The sequence below is a fragment of the Misgurnus anguillicaudatus genome, chromosome 8 (genome assembly GCF_027580225.2).
Source record: "Misgurnus anguillicaudatus chromosome 8, ASM2758022v2, whole genome shotgun sequence".
Lineage (NCBI taxonomy): Eukaryota > Metazoa > Chordata > Actinopteri > Cypriniformes > Cobitidae > Misgurnus > Misgurnus anguillicaudatus.
Genome location: NC_073344.2, coordinates 32641630 through 32663454, shown reverse-complemented (window position 1 = coordinate 32663454; position 21825 = coordinate 32641630). Strand labels below are relative to the sequence as shown.

Sequence of the window (21825 nt, the reverse complement as noted above, 5' to 3'; positions counted from 1 at the left end):
CCAATCAACGAACAGAGGGCGGGCTGAGAGCCGTGACGTAGACGCTAAACGCCGAATCACGGTTGTAGTCTGTTGTGGACATGAAGACACAAGGCTTGCTCGACTTCACGCGGCGCCGCAAGAACCGACAGCCGGATGACGTTAAATACCGCGAGAACGGTTCTAGAAATCATACGAAGTTTAATTTCGTCTCGCGGCAGTTTAACGTCATTTGCCAGTCAGTTCTAGCGGCGCCGCATGAAGTCGAACAAGCCTACAGAAAGCTCTGTTGTGGAGAACCGGCACTTGCCAAATTAAACCCGAACAAGAAAAGTGTTTGTTAAACATTTGAATGGAGATTATGTTGTTGCCCTGCTCCCGACAAGTTTTTGGAAAAGTTTAATTTATCAACTTTACCGATCGTCAGCGAGAAACTGTGTGCAGCACAGCTTGACGTGCACAACGATCGAGAAATCATGGAAGGGAATTATATTGTTCACAGTTAATGTTGGAGGATGCGTGGGCAAGCATTATTTGGTGACATTCCTGATTAACCAGAAAATAAGGTAGGGAGATTTAATTTACATATGGTTATTGTTGTCTGGTGGAAGAGTTTGAGAGGAGAGAGGGGCTTTCCTCCCGTTAGACGTGAGTGGAAAGCCACCGTAAGGATAGTGTTCAACTAGCTCTGGCCCGATTTACTTTACATAATCTGCAAAAGTCGTTCATAGCCATGTTAACTCTGGTATTTCGCTCGATGGGTTTGTTTTCACATCATACGTGTATTTTACAGCAGAGATTCGATGCGGCTGATCCGGCGCATAAAGCACATCATATCCAAATGTTATGTGTGATTGGCTTACGTTTAGACCAATGATTTTAAACTTCAGACAAGCCCCTCCCACGAGAAGGAAAACGATTGTCAATTATGCCCAGCCAGACTCTGTCTATGAAGCGAAGCAAAATAGCAGAGGATGGTATTACCAGGCTAGTGATAAATATCAACTCAGTAACTTTGTTTGTGTAAGCCATTTTCTGCAAGCATGTGAAAAATTTGGTCATTCAGATTTCGCTTGTTCTGTGACGTAGGTAGCAAGTCCAACTAAAATAATACCGCCCTTTAATATGCACTATACAACCACAGCACTGCCATTTAGTGCAGAGAGAAAGAGAGATAGAAAAAATAATTGACAGCACAATTGAGTTTCAATTGCAACAAAACACCATCATTGTGATCACTGTTTGCATTTCATCCGCTCATTTGCATTTTAAACGACACGCCCAAAAACTGCACACTTTTGCTCAGGCCTACAAATTAGCAATTTTAACATGCTATAATAAATTTTCTGTGTAGTATTTTTGAGCTAAAACTTCACATACGCACTCTGGGGACACCGCCGATTTATTTTACATCTTAAAAAAATCTCATAATATGACCCCTTTAATAAAAAAAAATTATGATCCCTGCAATTACGCAATATACCACTAGTGGTCAGCGTACCTCTTTATGAGAAACACTGTGATAGACTATTGTGCTACACATAAACATGCACTCACTGCATTCCTTTTGCGGGTGGTTTTCTTTAATGTCAAGGGTCTTCTGGCGGCGCTGGGCCCGAGGGCCAGTACCGAACAGACGTGTCCAGTTAACTGTGTGATGATAACAGAGCTTAGTGTTTCCTGTGATGTAGATGCCACCGTCACCAATCCGCTTGAGAGAGCGAAGACCCAGTGACTTCAGGGTAGGAATTCTCATCACTAAAAGGGAGTAACCCCTAAAAGAAAAAAGATATAATCAAAATGAAGGAGCTTATGAAAACAGGCCTCTTAATTGACATCACAAAGCTTTCTCATTATTTAACATCGCTCTTCAGAGCTACAGTAGCTTTGCTGATTTAATTTAACGTATCCAGTAATTAACGTGTGACTTTACACAATTTACACAAATAACATTAGATATTATGCGGATATATTATGCTTGCTCTTATGCTGTAAAAAGTGAATGTTTATTTAACTTAAAAAACGACTTCCATTAAAACCTTAAATGTAAATTTTTTCCAACTTAAAGTTTTTTTTTATGTATTAATTGAAGTCCAACTTTTTACAATGCAGACTCTTTAACTCGCATTTAAGAAATTCTTCAAACCATCAACCTTCAAAAAATAACCTTGCCCATACTGCTAATGTATAAAGAGCTTTTAAACAGAAGTCCAGCCCCCATATTCCCCATGCATGATTTCCATCCACCAATCAGAAGCTTGGAAACACCACACCATTGAGATGATTTTAAAGGATTTCTCATCCATGCAAAGTCCCGCAGGGATGACGTATTTTTCTAGGCAAAATCGGAAAGCGAGCTAGCATTTTAGCTTTTACGGTTCCAATGTCCCGAAGTCAATGGTTAAACTCCATAAAGGGACATTCCACTTTTTTTGAAAATACTACAGAAGAGACAAGTTTTAAATGGGAAAAATATCGAAACTCTTTAGTTATTGTTTAGCGTGATGCTAATGGTCTAATCAAATTCAATGAATTATGCTAAGCTATGCTAAAAGTGCTAGCGCCAGACCCAGAGATCAGCTGTTTGGATTCCAAAACGGTAAGAATCAAATGTTTAACTCTAGGGGAGCTGGAAAATTTGTATATTTTCAAAAAAAGTGAAATGTCCTTTTAAATTAGATCTTGGGTTAACATAAACCCAAGATATCTTCACGTTTTGTTCTACGACATAACACACAGTAATAACCCCCACTCGTGACTTTTCAAAGCAACACCAAAGAGTTTTTTTTACCTTAAAATAACGTTTTCAAAAAAGTTTCAGTCGTTCATCCACTTGAAACAGGGTGAACGGCACTTTCACATTTGCTTTGCAGCCCTCTATCGACCAAAACCGCACTAAAGAAGTTTCCAACCGTTGGGTCGCAGTCCTGTAGTTCGAGTGAAAACTACAAAAACTTGCTTTATGGCAAACCTACAATCCAATCAGAGCCAGCTATTTTGCAGTATTTACGACAGTAGTAATGGACAATTACGCTTCTAACCTGTAGGGGGAGCAAAGAGCAAAAACTCTTTAGTGTTGCTTTAAAGCTTTAACATGTCTTTAAAATGGCGGGTGCTAACAAGTTGCTACATGGGACGACCGACATTGTTTTTGAAATCTTTGTGCGTGATGACAAAGCATTCATCCTCAGAGTATTTTCTTTATCAGCGAACATGTTTTTAAATATGTTTAATAAATTTGAAATACAAAAATACGTCATCCCAGCGGGACTCTTTAAGGTTTATTGTTTTATTTATGAATATATAGCACAATCAGGCAAAAAGATTAAAGATGACTACAAGCTTAAGTCGAATTACACAATCCTACCTCTTCGTACTCTGTCCTCTGAATAAAAAGCAAAAGAGGAGGAAGAAAATAAATATATAAAGTAACAAATACTCCTTGAAATCTTGACACAATGGCTGCAATAACTAAAACTATTTGCGGACAATGATGTGACAGATCGATTATTTTCTGGTACAAACCAAAAAAGTCCAGTATTTTACCTGTACAGTGTTCTTCCCTGTATGGTTGCCAGGTTTGAAAAAACAGAAAGATCTTCCATCTCTTCAGGCCAAGACTGAATACTCAAAATGTCTAGCAAAGGGAAAAACAGCCTGAGTTAGATGGTACAATAGAAAGCACGAAAGAAATATGCGTAAATATCTTCACGCACCTGTTATTTCTTTGACTGTATTGAAGATTTTCAGTTTCTTCGGATCGAGAGCACTGATATTATTGTATTCGTCTCTAAAGAGGAGAGAAAGACACAATAGCTGGTCTGATCGTCTGTACAATGCCAAAACATTTCTTTACAGTCTGGAGCATCTTGCATCTACATTTGTCTTGGCGTAAAACCAAAGATATTATTATTATCCGAAATATGATCACAATGCAGCAAAATCCCAACTCTAAAATAAATAAACTCATCTGCTTAAGGATTTCCCCGTACTTACCCTTTAATTCCTGTTACCAGGAAATGCAGGCTGCCTTGAATCTTAGTGCAGTTTATAAAGCTGTTAATATTCGACGAGTCTACGGTCTGTCTGAAGTCCGGACCAGTGCCAACACATACTGGATAAAGAAAAAACGAGATTTGTTAGCAGATTTTTAATACATACATCAGATAACAAAATTAAGCATGTTCCACTTAGAAAGAGATCACAGGCACACCTTTCAACCAAAATATTTGACATAAAGTTACTAAAACATAAGCCAGAATTAATTTAAAGCTCTCTAGTTGTCAAACTAGGTGAAACATGTCTTTAGTTATATGCCGAGCTATACTTTTTTGTTGCCAGTATACATATAAGTGTTACCTTTCGGACAGACACCCACGCACGGCTCGCATCTTTTCCCCCCTACTTTTTTGTCCACCTCCATCTTCTGTGCCGGACAGCTGCTAACGCATGAACTGCCATCTAACAAAAAGTTAGCTAAAGAAAACAGAACGAAGCGAGTCAGAATAGAAAATGGTACAAACTATTAAATTACACAAATCATTTGTTAGGAGGATTCTCAGTACTGACAGAATTACCCATAATGCAATGCTCTACATGCTATTAAAACAGTGTAGTAACGTGTAACCACTGACGTCATGAATTAGGTTATCACTTACTTGGACACTGGGACACACAGATTGAGCCGTACTGGTATTTCACATTAGGGTTGGGTTCCATTTTATATGCCACTTTGTTATAGATCATAGCCTGTGGACATTGCGGCACGCATGAGCCCGAGTTGTTGAAGTGTCTGCAGGCCTGTGAACAAAAAAAGCACATAAAAATAGGATTTAAAATCATAAATTAATGATTTTTTGTTTGATATTAATGCAGTATTACAGAAGCAAGACATCGGTTTATAAATAAAATGTGTGTGTTTGTTTGAACGTACAAAGCAGTGCGTGTCGAGAGGTCCGGTGCAGCCTCCAGCGCACTCACTGTGACAGCACTCGGCGGGACTGCGTCCAAAACAGCGACCGTTGCACTGCGGTGCACACACCGTTTTAGTCACTGAAACAAAAAAAGAAAAAGTGTATGTGTGTTAAAGAGTCGTAATATATTCATGATAAAATCAGAGATTAAAGTTGCAATCTGTAACTTTTTTTAAGTTATAAATTAACGAAAATTAGTATACATAAAAATCGGTCTCTTCTTACTTTACCACAATTCGCAATGGTAAGTATAAAATAACTATTTATAACTAGGTCGGATTTTGCGGAAAATAGAACATGAAATTCATTGCGTGATTACGTCACGTCCGTAAATAGGAAGAAGAGGACACGACTACCATATCACGTGTGCTGCTGCAGATGGTGAAGAGTTTGTATACTCTCTTGTATACGTGGATACTGCCTACCAGTGGTCTGCCCGCGTGTTTGCACGACGACGCGCATGACAACGCAAAAGTATAAATGAAAACCGACGCGGCACCTACGCCGCCGTGGCTATGCCGTAGGACCTACGCACGACTATAACACAAGCCCTTAAGTGCTCTTCCGCCATACAATATACGTCTCATTTTTATCCACTTAAAAAATTGCCACGCTTTATTTTGTGCCACCATACTTACTCATGTAACTATTCCTGTAACCATCCTTAAATAGGGGAAACCATGTTTGGTGGCTTCTAATTTCATCCCCTGTTTGGATCCTAAGGAACGAACGAGGCCAGGCTAAATGCTAACACATTCACTACGCACTGTACAAAGATTAATTGCACACATTGAAAAAAAGATAAGTATGTATTAATTCATCTAAGTTGAGGTAAGAACATAGTACAATATTGAAAAATTGTGGTGTTTTCCTTTAAAATGTAAATTGTCATTTAACTGTAAAGTTTTAAGAAATGATCATCTTGGAATATCATGTAAACATCTCAATTTATTATGTCATTACATCTGGGGAATTATCCATTGTTAAAACAACTAAAGCTTAAGTTAATATCACCAGGGCTTTTTCAAAGAGATTAAATACATGATACATGTTCAAATATTGACGTTTTCATATAGTCAGAACAAACGCAGCAGCAGATATATTACTTTAGGATGTACTTCTAGCTGTTATCGATGTATAGTGATCGATCCGCTTTGATCGATTAGCGTAGCGGGGCGAAGCACATTGGGTGTACACAAAATTACTTTGCACATAATTGCAATTTTATGTTTCAAACAAAATGGCGATAAAGAGGGAAAAGTCACAGACTGCACCTTTATGTTTGGTATTGAATCTATGACACTATCTGTGCTGAGTAGAAAAAATACAAAATGACAGTAGGTGCATAAAACTTACAGATTTGACAACTGTCCTTTCCTGGACCCCAACATCGACCACCACAAGACTCGTGACAAGGAACTAAAAAAAAACATACCTTAAAATTTCTTAAAAGCATTAACTAATTTAAAGGGACACTGCACTTTAAAAAAAATTCCAGCTCCCCTTATTACACAATGTAACTACAGAGAGATAGGAAAAATATTGATGACAATGCTAATGGTCTAATCAGATTCAATAGATTATGCTAAGCTATGCTAAAAGTGGTACCGCCAGACCCGGAGATCAACTGAATGGATTCCAAAACTGTAAGACTCAATTGTTTAACTCTTTTAGAGCTGGAAAATGAGCATATTTTCAAAAATGTGGAGTGTCCCTTTAAATCTCGTGTCCCCCAGTTTGAGAATCACTGCAGTAAGCAATGTTCCAAGTCCTTAAAATCATAATTTTAAGAGTATTTACTACATTTACAGTACTAATAGGACCTATGCTATACGGTAATGTCTCCTTACGTTCTGGTCCGTTGTCCTCAATGATAATTTCTGCAGTGGTGTCCCTCACAATATCCACCCAATTAATTTGTGGGGCATAGCTCAAGAATTTATTCTGGATGATCTGAACTCCACCTTCAAGAATCTCTGTGAACACACATTTACAATAAATATGAAAAATGTCAATATATTGTATATTTACATGCAGAACCTAAAACTCTTTAAGGTACAAATGTGTACCTTTGTGAAAGAGTACTACCCCAATGACTGCTTATGTATCTTAATTAAAATTGAGAGTGCAGAGTCACTTCTTTAATATTTAATGGATTTTTATCCTAAGCAAATACTACTATTAAACATATGTACTGTTTTCAGATTTACAAACGTGTAACATTATGATTTTAAAATCATGATCCACTAGAATTAGGGGCAGACTAAAGGTTAGACACTTGACACATGACAAAAATGTGAATTGATTGACAGAGCGTACCATACACAAAACATACACAATAGAAAGAATGTAAGATTGTATTTCTCACTAGATGTCTCATGTTTGCCTAAACAGGTTGAAACATGTTCGATCTTAACCGTAACCGTCATACTGGAATTTACCAGCAAGTGCAATACAATTCACAAACTGAGGTGCTCATGAAAGTGAAGGTGGACACCAGTATAACATTACTTACACGCTCTTAGAAAAAAAACAGTACTAAAGCTGTCACAGGGGTAGTAGCCTACACTTTAAAGGTGACATAGAATGATTGAACGGAGTATTTATCCTTGTTCTGTGATGTGACATGTAGACAGTTTTTTTTGTTTGGGTCTGTAATGCCTTAGAAGCTTCCTAAAAACCTCTCTCAGATAGCTCTATTAGGGTGGGGGATTTTAAACAAGTGGTTTTGCACCTATTTGGCTCCCACTACTGGCTTAACTTGCAATCTCATTACTGATTGGCTGACTTTGCTGCCACTCAAAAAATGTAGCCAATTATTTTAAAGTGGAGGGGCAGTTAGATGCCTGTGATGTCATAAGCATCAGTTTTTCAGATTGGGCTGTTTACTGGCTGACATTTCTAAAAGAGGAATTTCTATGGGACTGAGATGTTTAGCATGTTTAGCACTTTTTGTATGTTTGTGAATGTGGGTAGACTACCATTATTCAACAAAGACAAGGTAAAAATGGTTTTTCATTCTCTGTCCCCTTTAAAAAGGTCCTGGTACAAATATATATACATTTGGTGACAATATGTACCTCTCATTTACTAATATGCAGTCTAAAGGTGTGCTTTTTGAAAGGGTAATGCACCCCCCAGCTTTTGTATCTTAATTTTTGAGATTGTGATTTTCCCAAAAATGTTAAATGCGTTGTTTTATGACTTTTTACAAAATGTTAGGGACTCACAAATTGAGTCCATATTCACCTTAATAGTATGGTAAAAAATAATATTTTCTTCTCAGCATAAAGGCATACATACAGGTTTAAAATAATATTTTGTACAGAAATATTTCTTCTATCTTACTGCGTTAATGTGTTTCTCCAAATAATAAAATATAATTCTCCTTTAAAGGAAAATACGTTTTTCAATATTTTACTATGTTCTTACCTCAACTCAGACAAATTAATACATACCTTTCTTTTTTCAATGCATGCACTTAATCTTTGTACAGCACGTTGTGAATGTGTTAGCATTTAGCCTAGCCCCATTCATTCCTTAGGATCCAAACAGGGATGAATTTAGAAGCCACCAAACACTTCCATGTTTCCCCTATTTAAAGACTGTTACATAGTTACACGAGTAAGTATGGTGGCACAAAATAAAACGTGGCAATTTTTAAACGGATAAAAATGAGAACTATATTGTATGGCGCAAGTGCACTTAGTTTGCAGCACTTCGACCTCGCGTGTAGTAATTTTGACGGTTTGAGTGAGAGGGGGAGGAGTCAGGAGTGATGATGTTACTGCACGCCGAGGTTGAAGTGCTGCAAACTAAGTGCTCTTCCACAATACAATATAGTTCTAATTTTTTATCACTTCTAAATTCATCCCTGTTTGGATCCTAAGGAATGAATGGGGCTAGGCTAAATGCTAACACATTCACTACGCGCTGAACAACGATTAGGTTCATGCATTGAAAAAATATAGGTATGTATTAATTAATCTAAGTTGAGGTAAGAGCATAGTAAAATATTAAAAAAGGGTGGTGTTTTCCTTTAATCTCTAAATTCTGTCTTTCTTAATCTAGATTTTTTAATTTCTTTCTATTTTTATTGTTTAGTTTTATTTGCACTGCCTATGCACTCTCAGAAAAAAGGTACAAAGATGTCACTCCACTGAAAACCCTAATAAGTTGACTAAAGTCATTTGATTGAGTAAACTCATTCCCTCAATTAAATTAAGTAATGGGTCTCCCAAAAACTTAAGTTCTCTTAAAGGAATAGTCCATTTTCTTAAAAGAAAAATCCAGACAATTTACTCACCACCATGTCATCCAGAATGTAGATGTCTTTCTTTGTTCAGTCGAGAAGAAATTATGTTTTTTGAGGAAAACATTGCAGGATTTTTCTCATTTTAATGGACTTCAATAGACACCAACAATTAATACCCAACTCAACACGTAACAGTTTTTTTCAACGGAGTTTCAAAGGACTACAAACAATCCCAAACGAGGCATAAGGGTCTTATCTAGCCAAACGATTGTCATTTTTGAGAATAAAAATAACAAATATACACTTTTAAAGCACAACTTCTCGTCTAGATCCGGTCGTCATGCGCTAGCGTGACCCCACGCAATACGTCATGATGTCAAGAGGTCACAGAAGACGAACGCAAAACTCCGCCCCAGTGTTTACAAGTGTGGAGAAAGAGGACCGTTCTGACGTTATTGTATGTTGAATGATACTAATTACTGTCTTTGTGTCAGTTTATTGTTTACAATGGTCCGCAAATGTGCGTTTTATATATGTAACACGTGACCTCCCTACGTCACTACGCATTTACGTTAGGTCGAGCTGGACCGGACGTAGACGAAAAGTTGTGGTTTAAAAGAGCATATTTTTTATTTTTCTTTAAAAATGACAATCGTTTCGCTAGATAAGACCCTTATGCCTCGTTTGGGATCATTTATAGTCCTTTGAAACTCCGCTGAAAAAAACTGCCAAGTGTCGAGCCAAGTATCAAATGCCGGGCTCCACAAAAGTTCATAAAAATCAGAAAAATCCTGCAATGTTTTCCTCAAAAAACATAATTTCCTCTCGACTGAACAAAGAAAGACATCAACATTTTGAATGACATGGTGGTGAGTAAATTATCTGGATTTTTCTTTTAAGAAAATTGAATATTCCTTTAACTTGGTGGCCACATAGACTAAACTTAAATGGTAAAGTTTACCAAACTTGGAGTTTGTACAGTGCACTTAAACAGTTAACTTCACTTGGTGTTCATAAAGACTGAACATAAATTGTCATTTAACTTTATATAACTTTGGGGCATTTTCCCGGACAGGGATAAGACTAGTCCTAAACTAAAATAAATGTAAGAGCTGTCCAAACTAAAAACAACTTGCACTGACATATTTTAAAATAAATTAATGCCCTTTGTTTTGCCTCAAAATACACACAAGTAATGTTTTTAGTGAGGCATGTTTGTTAAAACTAGTTCTATTTCCTAACTAAACTAAGGCCTAGTCTTGGCTTAAGCTAATCCCTGTCCGGGAAACCACCCCAAGGTGTAATATATAACACTAGTGAGAACATTTGTATTTTCATGTACCTTTCTTCAATGATACATATTAGGAAATTTGACATCTTGGGACCATTTCATGACCGCTTTTTCTGACCGTGAACAACCCAAAACACACACATTCATTGAAAAGCATTTTTCTATCCGTTGACTCACTCCTCTTCTATACCACACCCCCCCCCGGAGTGTCTTGTTACCATGGAAACTGCGGGGGTGCTTTGGCACGCCGTGTCTCTGTGGGTGTGTATGTGTCACCTCTCACATATGCATTATCGCACCTGTCAGGTGTGTGAGGCCCAGCTCCGTCAGTCCGTACACGCCGTCTCTCTGATAGTTGACAAGAATGGCCAGGGCGAATTTCTTCTCATATAGGGTCGTTCCTCGGATGACTCGAAGCTGTTCCAGAGGTAAACGTCTGAACTGGTTGATGCCGATGAGGACGTAGCCCGTTACCTCACGGATAGACTGGAGACACAGTAGTGGGTTAACAACGTGTTTAAGACTTTTAAGCAAGAGTCGTCACAAATATGATTCGTTTTTTGGCTTAGCAGCTACAGCATGCCACACACACGGCCACACACAATTAAATCTGGTTTGACTGCTGCATGCTCGCACATTTGCTTTGTTCAAAAGTGGCTTGTCAAAGCAGATCTATAATTATCTTCTTTAAGTCATACAGTAGGAAAACACAGACTATTGTTGAAGATAGGGCTTAACACTATACTTAAAAAATAGTATAAAGTGCTTAAAAGGGTTAAAGGAACCATACAAAAAAAATGCTTGGTTATTTTTTAATCATGCATTGGGTCAAAAATGGGCGAACCCAACCCACTGGGTTGTATTTTAACATATGCTGTTATATATACAAATATATAAGTTTTTTTGTTAATTTATCCCCAAAGCTGGGTTCTTCTAGCCTGGGTGCCAGCCGATCTTAGCCATGTCCACAACATTTTGAGAAACGGGAAGATCGGTCTGGGGTTTCTCCGTTCTGACTAGAATTGAGTATGACAACGTCAGGCTAGGGTTCTTCCCTTTTTGAAAATATCTCAATACAGGTGGCGCCTGTCCGCGACGCCCAGCTACGACTCAGGAAGTTGCTCAAATCCCTGTCGCGCCACAGAGCGGCACTCAAATAGTTTAACATTAAATAACATTTTATTTGTCCCAAATCATTTATGATTAACATAGCCTGCTAATGTATATTTTGCATTTTGAAGTAGACGCTATCTGACTAAGCTTGCGCTATTTAATGTGCACTTCCGGTTTACGATACCTCCGAGTTGTCCTAGACGAGACTTGACGCGGCGCTGGGCTGCACGTCTGGTGTGCAACCCCCTTTAGACAACATGACATTTAAGGAAGATAAGACCAGAAAAGATTTCCTGGTGATTTGTACTCACCTTCAGGAAGGAGAAATCGCGATTGTGTTCCATCTGTGTGATCTCCAGATTTCCTAAGACAATCTGGCAACCCGTGTACATATCCTTCATGAGCTTATACTGAACATCATAACTTCCCGTCACACTTAACTTGTTCTGAGTGCCTGTACACACCGTCACTGCAGAGAGAAAATAGAGTAAATATGAGGAAAATTTATGCAACATAACGTCGCAAAAGTATATATAAAAATCGCACAACTATAAGTTGATTAAATAAGACACAACTATAACTCAATCAAATCTCCAGTGTTATGAAAGAGCAACATCTAAACAATACAACTGTCCTTTTGGGAACACTATAGAAAATCTTCATTTTACATGGCTCTTTAAGATTCACTTGATTGTACATCGGTACAGCTGTGGCCATTTGCTTGCATTGTTCTCCAGTTAAGCAACTGTAGACAGATGTGAAATGGGAATGATGGAGTTTGATGTGAAGCTACTTTGCATTTCAAATTTTGTCCTTGGTTTCAATCTGCCATGGAACAAACAAGCCATTAAAGAGGGGGGGAGTCAGTCTAGGGAAACATATTCCCACTATACTCAGAAAGCTACTCAGAATTTGCCTCAGGACCATTTACAGATTAAAAGTCAAAGAAACAGAGGACTGCTGGGCAAATGCTTTTATGTATTAACCACCGGGATCAGCACACAGGTGAAATGGAGCATGTTGAATTACTAAATCACATATCACTGCTAAGAGGTGTATTTATGTGTATATTCAAATATTTTCTCATATCCAAGCTAATCGTGAAAAGCCACTGGTAAACTATTTCTACCAAAGGTGTAAATACTGTCGCTGTTATTAAAACATTAACTCTGTTCGAAATTGACGACTTCAATACTATATAGTAAGCGATAAATTAGTATGCGAGGCTAGTAGGAGGTCAGAATATGAAGTATTCGAAAAACAGTAGGCAAAAAGTACCTAGACAGCCTACTACTGTACTTCAAGCTAGATTTTAAAAGTGCATTGGATGGACTCTTTACTATCCCGAGCCAAGGAGACGCCAAAATTCAAAAAAGTTAATAATAAAAATACTGAAAATCTATAAACCAGGGGCTCTTTAAGTAAGGTACCAAAAATGTAGGCTATATGTCAAAGTAAATATATTTTTAGGGCATTTTTCGCCTTTAATTGACATATAGTAAGGAGAGGACAGGAAAGTACAGGGTGGAGAAAAGAGAACAGGAACGGCAAAAAACGTCGAACCAGGACCTGAACTCAGATCACCGAAAGCGCATATGCACTACATGTCGGAGCACTGCCCACTACACCAGCTGGTCCAACATAAATATATATTTTTTTATTGTTTTATGTGCTCTTAAAACATCATTTCTAGTGCATTCTATTCAGTCATTATCACATTTTCTTAATTTAATGTATTGATTTTGTAAAGCATGATTGGGTTTTAAAAAGTTGCTCAAGTTGGTCAAATTGGCCAGGTAGAGTCTAAGGGGGCGTGCACACCAAAGCTTTTACGCCCGCGGCTAGCGCATGTTTTCAATTGTTTCCAATGAAAGCTCGGCGTTTTTCAAATAAGCCAGCAGTTAGAGTTTTTATTTCGCTGAGCATCAAGATTTGAAAGAGATTAAACTTTGGGTATAAAACTCCGCTTGTCAATGTCAGTTCTCACACGGCCGTCCAATCACAGTGGAGGAGGGGTGGGACAAGTATCACAACAACCAACCGGCTCACAGCTCAAGTATCAGCTCAGCTGAAAAAAGCTGGCATTCGTCGTTGTCCAGGCTTTTTCAGTCGGCGCATGTTTTCAATTGTTTCCAAAGAAAGTTTTCACATGGCGCATGATTTCAATTGTTTCCAATGAAAGCTCTGCGTTTTTCAAATAAGCCAGCAGCTAGCGCTTTTCTTCCGCGCTGAAAACCGGCGCTCAGCGGTTTTTCCGCGCTCAGCGCTGAGAGTTGAAAAATATTTCAAGAGTCTAAGGGGGCGTGCACACCAAAGCTTTTACGACCATGGCCGGCGCATGTTTTCAATTGTTTCCAATGGAAGCTCTGCGTTTTTCAAATAAGCCAGCAGTTAGCGGTTTTCTTCCATGCTGAAAACTTAGCGCTGAGAGTTGAAAAATATTCAACTTTGAGTGAAAAGCTCCGCTCGTCAATGTCAGTTCTCACACGGCCGTCCAATCACAGTGGAGGGACATTACCACAGCAACCAACCGGCTCGTACCTGAAGTATCAGCGCTACCAAAGTGCTCAGCTGAAGAAAGCTGGCACTCAGCTGAAAAAACAGCTGGCATTCGGCGTTGTCCAGCCGTTTTCAGCCGTGTTTAAAAGTTTTGGTGTGCACAACCCCTAACTAATTTGTGAAATACAAACGTGTTCACACTCCATGTGTGACTACACTGAATACACTGAATTGGTGAGACGTATATTGATATGCTTTTGAGTCTTGAATGTTTTTATCTATGAAGCAGTAAATGCTTAACCCAGCCGTGTACCCACAAAACACAGGAATACACACCACTACACGCAGTGCAAATATACATTTTATCTTGAGAAGCATTCCTCCACATCACCTATTTTCTTAAACTCCCCTTCCTCTAAATTCAATGAACTACACATACTAAAACAAACATGTTCTTGCCTTTAACACATATGCACTTCTCAGATACGTGCGTTTGGTGAAAACTTAAAGAGATAAGATTGTGACTGGGACTTCAGGGTACAAAGGCCAACAATGAAACAGGTAAGACAGGTAACATCGGTACAGACTGCAAACCCTAAACCGGAAAACTGCATGCAAGTCAATCATCTTTTGATGGGGGTTAAACAAAACAAGCTTTTCTTTTAATGACAATTCTGTAATAACTGCACTTTCTTTAAAAATTGGAGACATTTGCTAAAAAGCTTATCTCCTAAAAAACGACCAACATTTCTCTGGCCAAAAAAGTATTATATATGCTAAAAAAAAAAAAATGTGTACGCTTAATTAAAAATATTTATGAATTTGAAAATATAGTTAGTTTTTACCTTCATATTAGTGCTGGGCGATTTGGCCTAAAAATAAAATCTCCGATTTTATTTTTTTTAATTCGACTTCCGATTTTTTCCGATTCCCCCCCCCCCACTTATTAAGAAAAGCAATAAGTACAAATGGCAGACAACTTAAAGCAAATTTTGCTTTTATTTAATCAAAAGCAAGACAAATGTAACCCCAATTTATGAGTTGAATAATAAATAAATAAACACCCTCTTGGAATCAAAGTCCCAGCTGTGTTTTACGTGTGCTATGATGTTGTTGATGTTGCTATAATAATGCTACGGAAGCCCCGGGCAGCCAAAAATGCGCCATAAAAAAAAATCGAATTACTTATTTTTTAAATCGCCCACAACAAAAAATTCGAATTAATTCATTAAATCGATTTTTCGCCCAGGCCTACTTCATATTAGCATATATTTCAAAATGTATTTCAGGGGCAACAAATACATTTCTAATTTTACAACCCATATGGCAATAAAATATTTTACTGGCCAAAATATAAAAGTTTGTAAAATTTTATCAAATATATTTTTGCAATTTAATTTAAACCTTTTCATATCTGTTATGTTTACTGTTAGGTTTGTAACATACCAAGTTCCCTTTCAGTCAGTCACTTCGACGTATTGGGACGTGACGTCTCCGTTCCTTCCAGGGAACGAGGGCTACATACATAACAAGACATTTTTCTTACAATGCGGGGTTAATATAAATGCTTTAAAATATATTTATGTCTAAAATGGCCCAAAAATATATTGGTGAATTTTTTTACCATATTTCAAAATATATTACTGCAAATATATTTTTGGCCATTTTTGTATAGTTTGAAATATATTTAAAATTATATTTGAAAATATATATTTTTTTGCTCCAAAGTAATAAATCTCAACGTGACAACTTTTTTTTATTAAATTCTTCCAAAATAGTCTGTTGAGCAATCACAGTTCAATCTCAATTCTTCTGAATTTTGTACAAACAAGTCATTTAACAGAAGTGGCAACTCTACATTCCTCCTTTAAAATCCTTGTTGACAGCACTGAATGTTTACGATAGAAAAGCTACAGCTCAAGAATAATGTTATACAGGCTCCTGATCACAACAGTTTTATGACAATCAACCGAGAAAATCTAAGGACAGGGCAGATAAAGAGACAATGGCACTATTCACTAAAGGCGCGAAAACAGGTGTACATACCCGCCAAAACCTTAAACAAACGCTTCATGTGTTAAGTTGAACTATCAGGTTTACATAACAGGAATAGAGTGCACTGGTGTGTGTCTCTTTGTGTGTTTGTGTGTTAGAGAGAGAAAAACAGCTAAAAGAAACAAAGGCCAGGGGAGGTCTAAAATTGCACACAACAGAGACAACTTTACAACTACGGTAAACAGAAACTTGGCCAAGGCCACAAAGAGATTAAGGCAAACCTGACAGATCAGTTCTCATGCCCACAAACACACATCAACAGATCAATGCCAGACTCAGAGTTATTTGTTGTTATTATTGGTTCATAATACACACATACAGTACATATGTACGGTAGGCATGTACATGCATAGAAATCATGCCGTTCTTAATTACTTTGTTTTGAACATTTATGCCATTTTAAGTTACAGGTTACTCCTGTTTCGCAGGCAAGCGAAGGTGCAGCCAAATAACACTTATTTATCATGCATGTGTTTGTGTACGAAAATATGCAACCGTCCAGTCCTGAATGTTTTAGCATTACACACACAAACACACTGTGATGGTATGACTTTCATATACACAATCACATATAAATACTTTAAAGTGTTGAATTGTAATGAGTGCTGGTGTGAGATAAGCTTAAAATAAATCAATATACATTTACACTGTAAAAAATTCCTTGTTGCGCATTTTTATTTTTTATTTTTCTTGACTACACTCTAAAATGTCTGGGTTATTTTTGACCCATAATAAAAAAAAAAAAAATTGTATGAACACAATGCTTAGTTAAAAATGACCCAATGTTGCGTTGTTGTTATGCAACCCAGAATCACGAAGTGTGACACTGACACCGTTTCCGCCTTTTTGCGTAAACATGTCACGCATTTCTGTTTACGTGTCACTGTCATGTATTTGTAACTCAACTGTTTTGTCCTATTTTCTTACCATTGTCGCTTTTTTTAGGGTTAGATTTACATAAAATGATATCCTTAACCAAACCCAACTCTAACCCTAATGCCAGGCGAAAATGGTTTAAAAATCATAAAATATAAAAAATAAATCATGAAAAAAGGTATGAACCAATACTTAAAGTGACATCCTAACGCAAACACCAAATCTAACCCTAAACCGGAGCATCAATGGTTTGAAAATAGGACAAAACAGTTGAGTAACAAATACGTGACAGTGACACGCAAAAAGTCAGAAAACCGTGTCAGGGTCACGCTTAAAACTCACAAATTTACGTGACTATAGGTACATAATTTCGTGTAACAGGGTTGAACCATGGGTTATTATAACCCAACAGTTGGGGTAAAACAACCCAGCATTGGGTCAATTTTAACCCAGCGTTGTGTTCTGTCCAATATTTACGCATTATGGGTTAAAAATAACCCAGCCATTTTAGAGTCTAGATTATAAAAAGTTTTTTTCAACTTATATATTTAAGTGAAAAATACTAAAAGGTTACATTTTTAGGTGTTACCAATTTAAATAATTAAGTTTAACTAAGTAATTTAGAAGATTTAAGTTGATCCAACTTTGTATAGTGTAGTGAGGAGTTGCTATAAATTATAAAAAAAAACTTGAATTAGCTTTATTTAAACTTTGTTTTTTATAATTTATAGCAACGGGGTAAACTGAAAAAAAAGAATATCTACTGAAAAAACTATCAGGAATTGTTTGGGATCAGTATTTTTAAGTGAAAAATACTAAAAAGCATAATTCTAATTAAACCAGTTTTAGCACTAAACCAGGTTTTACACCTAACACTGGTTTTTTTAACTGGTTTGTGTGTGAAGATTATCCTTTAACTATGACTGAATTTCATTTTGAAAGTTTTTGTAGTACAGTTTGACGTAAAGCAATACATACATACAGTTTTTTCCATTGTTCAAAATTAGAAATTTCCATAAATGAATATTTAATTAGCTCTAAAGGGAATAGGCAGAGACAAAGAAGTTACACATACTGCAATCTATTCAACATGCATAGAGGAGCAGTATTCAGCCTGTATGTGTGGGAGCATCTTATTGACGTGTTGAATACGTCTATGAAAAGGTCCGCAACTGCCCTTATCGTCTCCTGACGTTGGACATACGTATTTTTGTACAGTCGAAATGTACAGGTCAACTAAAAAATCGTATTATTCAGACAGGCCATGATCAAAGGACTGTATCGTATGTCGAAAGATCGGGTCTACATTTTACAGCAAACAGACCGTGTCTTTGCTTTCTAATGAAATTGTGACTGGCTGCGACTCTTGAATTGAATAATCCGGTCAACAAAGTCCTGTTTGCATCGGTGACATAACATGATGACAATAGCAATCTGTCACCATGGTGTGCGAAACTATTCTGTATATACCTATACACAGTATTCTGTACACCTCGACAGCATTTAACATTTTAACAAACCTCATTAGGTAAAAAACAAACAGTTTTAGACTTTTAAATATAACATTGCTTAATATAACATACTGTAGTGTTAAAACAAACACATTTTTTTACAATTAAAACTGGTTATCTTTGTTAACTTAGTTTTAGTTTAGGATGGGCTTGGAAAGAAATGACACCAAAAGTGATTAAAATGTCTCATAATTTTTAAAGGAGAGACTTAAAATCCTACTCTAAAAATGCTGGGTTATTTTCTACCCAGCGTTGGGTCAAAAAAGGGACGAACCCAACCTGTTGAGTTGTAATTTAACCTATGGTGGGTTGTTTCAACCCAAAATGCTGGGTTGTTTTAACCCATTTTAGGCCAATTACACTCAGTTACTAAATAAAGGTGCTTCAAGATGCCACAGAAGAACCTTTTCTGTCTAAATGGTTCTTTAAAGCAATGGTTCTTTCTGTTTCACAAGAGGTTCTTTAAGGTGAAAAAAGATTATACAAATGTATAAAATATTTAAAAAGGTTTTTTGAGGAACCAAAAAATATTCTTCTATTGCACCTTTATTTTTAAGATTGATAAACATTTTCTACGTCCATTTGTCCCCTTTTGACCCAACGCTGACATGGAGAGACCCTCCTTGTTATTTTTTAACATAATGAATGGATCTTTCAGAAGGTTACAGTTTAAAATAATATGATTACGTGACTGTCCAGTACTTTTACTGATGCCTTTGAGATCACTTGGACTACACACCTGTTGTTGTTGATCGTGCCATTGTGCTCCACCCTTCTTAGTCAACACTTACCGCACAGGCCAAAGATCAATCAATGCAGTTCAAATATCTCTCTCTCTCTCTCTCTCTCCCTCCCTCTCTCTCTCTCTCTCTCTCTCTGTGTGTCTTCTTGTGATGTGTATTGTAATTCTTCGATATTTGTTGTACCAGATCATTTTTGAAATTAGCAAATAGATTACGCACACACACAAACACACACAAACTAAACCTTATTTACACTTATGCATTCAGCAGAAGTTTTTATCCAAAGCAACTTAAATTGCATCAAGATATACATTGCAATTTTGGGCAGTAATTTAGTATTTAGTGTATTCCCTAGTAATGGAATCTACAGGGTTTGCACCCACACACACACACACACACACACACACACACACACACACACACACACACACACACACACACACACACACACACGAGATATGATACAGTAGTTGAATAGTGTAATAGTACGGAAGGCGTCACAAGTTCAAACTCCTCTGACATTTTCAGTAGACAGCCGTTGAGAAACAGGTTTAACACAATCTACTGGTTTATGTTCTTGGTTATTTGGGTACTAGGTTATTTGAACTTAGCACTGATTTAGGAACAAATCCTGTCACTTACACTTATAATCTAAGATAAACAAACATAATCTTGCTTAGAGAGTGTATGCATTAACAATGTGCAGAATCAGGTTTTTCTAAATGCATTTGACAGCAACAAAAATGCTGGGTTGTTTCAACCAAAAGTCATGGACAGACCCAATCGTTGGGTTAAAATTAACCTTTCTAGGAATTTTTATTCATATTTGACCCAACCATGGGTTGGGACAACCCAGCATGTTTATAGTGCAGGATATTTAAATAAGAATGGAATGTATAAGCAAATAAACCTAAATATAAAATATATAATATGTCTTAAATCATTGCACATTTTGAGTGTGGAATAGATGCATTTAACGCATAATATTAAGTTTAGTAAATTTCGAGTAATACAGATGAGCAATGTTATTTTTGCATAATTATTTTGTTAAACTGACTTAATAAGTACGCTATTACTATTGCACGTGCAATTACTTATGACACTGAAAAATATGATATATGTTAAAACTAGAGAATGAAAAGGTAAGTGCTCATTGTTTATGTTCTGCAAAACATTTATTTTTCGTTTATTGCTCTGGCTAAGTTACAGTTTATCACAAGTTTATCACAGTAAAAGAGTTTTACCTTCATGTTTACCCTCCTGCGTCTGAGCATGCGCACATGAGCGAAGCGCAGAGAGCGCGAGACACAGCGCGAGCATCCGCATCTTCATTCTCACTCAATATTCCCAACGTGAAGACAGTCCGTCAATTTTGACACATTATTCAAAAATATCCATGATGAAAGAGATGTTAAAGAAATTATGTTTCCTTCGACTTTTGTCTTTCTTGTTTCTCTTCTATTCTTCTTGACAAAATGATTTCCAGAATTTAGTTTCACCCTTTTCAGTCAGTTTTCTCTTTTAAGTTTGTGTTTCGATCCAAAATGTTCAAAGTCTTATGTACAGGAAAACAATTAAGTTATGTAGCCAAGTCCTGCCGTCCGTCTGTCACGAAAAAGTTTAAAGAGTATAAAAATCCTTCAGTGTAAGACAAAACAACAAATATTGATTAAATAATGAAAATACAATGACAGTTTCTAGACAAAAGCGAACGAAACGATCATAATGTTGTAAACGCCAAGAGGCTCGCGTATGCAGGAATGTTGTTATGAGGTTTGGTACCTGTTTTCGACGACAGGTGAAAAATGCTACCGCGCGCTGATTGGCTGATGGTGTGACGTCGATCTCGTAATTCCAAAGGCCGTGCACTGATTTATATCAAGTAAACAAGTAAGCTTGCCAGTAAATAATGTAAACATATAGTGTGTATTTTCTTCTGTGCATGCATCTTGTACTGAAGTAAAAGTGATAAATGCTAAGATTGCTCTCTCTCTCTCTCTCTCTCTCTCTCTCTCTCTCTCTCTCTCTCTCTCTCTCTCTCTCTATCAATCTAAACAAACACACACATACATACACATACATCCGGGCTTCACTGTATTGATAATAATGTCATCTGGGAGTGAGGGGACTCATTGTGTAAAAGTCAAGGATGGCATTGTGTCCCAGTATCGTCCACTAGTTTATCACTGTTTCTTTGATGGCTCTGGACTCACAGACTTACAAAGGCCACTTTGTGCCTCAGTTCAGATGTTTTCGGACCACTGAGACAAGAAACTGTTGGGAAACATGTGAGCTCAGAGTACGGATAACACATCATCATTTAAAGGAATGTAATCAGTGCCAAAATAAAACATTTCATTACTGTGTCTTTAAATTTTGCTTTTGCTGTTCATGTCATTTCCCAAATTACAAAACGCCCCAACCGTTTCACAGCACTCACAATGCGTTATTATTATTGGTACACTCTGAACAATTCTTTCTTCTCCCCTTGATCTCCATTCAGACAGCATGCGAGTGTGTCAGTGTAGTA

General features: G+C 37.1%; 1 protein-coding gene across 2 annotated transcripts in view; it reads right to left on the bottom strand.

Annotated features, from left to right (window-relative positions):
• Positions 1 to 21262, bottom strand: part of erbb3a (erb-b2 receptor tyrosine kinase 3a) — a 42649-nt gene extending 21387 nt beyond the window's left edge. The window contains exons 1-13 of one of the 2 annotated variants that reach the window (XM_073870715.1): positions 20540 to 21261; positions 11923 to 12080; positions 10798 to 10984; positions 6803 to 6928; positions 6309 to 6371; positions 4913 to 5031; positions 4638 to 4779; positions 4339 to 4455; positions 3976 to 4093; positions 3696 to 3769; positions 3526 to 3616; positions 3347 to 3364; positions 1537 to 1754 (exon numbers count right to left, since the gene is read on the bottom strand). In XM_073870715.1, coding sequence (XP_073726816.1) covers positions 1537 to 1754; positions 3347 to 3364; positions 3526 to 3616; positions 3696 to 3769; positions 3976 to 4093; positions 4339 to 4455; positions 4638 to 4779; positions 4913 to 5031; positions 6309 to 6371; positions 6803 to 6928; positions 10798 to 10984; positions 11923 to 12080; positions 20540 to 20627 — 1519 coding nt within the window. In that variant the 5' untranslated portion in view covers positions 20628 to 21261. Of the gene's footprint in view, positions 1 to 1536; positions 1755 to 3346; positions 3365 to 3525; positions 3617 to 3695; positions 3770 to 3975; positions 4094 to 4338; positions 4456 to 4637; positions 4780 to 4912; positions 5032 to 6308; positions 6372 to 6802; positions 6929 to 10797; positions 10985 to 11922; positions 12081 to 20539 lie in introns of both variants that reach the window. The other variant, XM_073870716.1, reaches the window with a different exon arrangement.
• Positions 21263 to 21825: the final 563 nt, after the last annotated feature.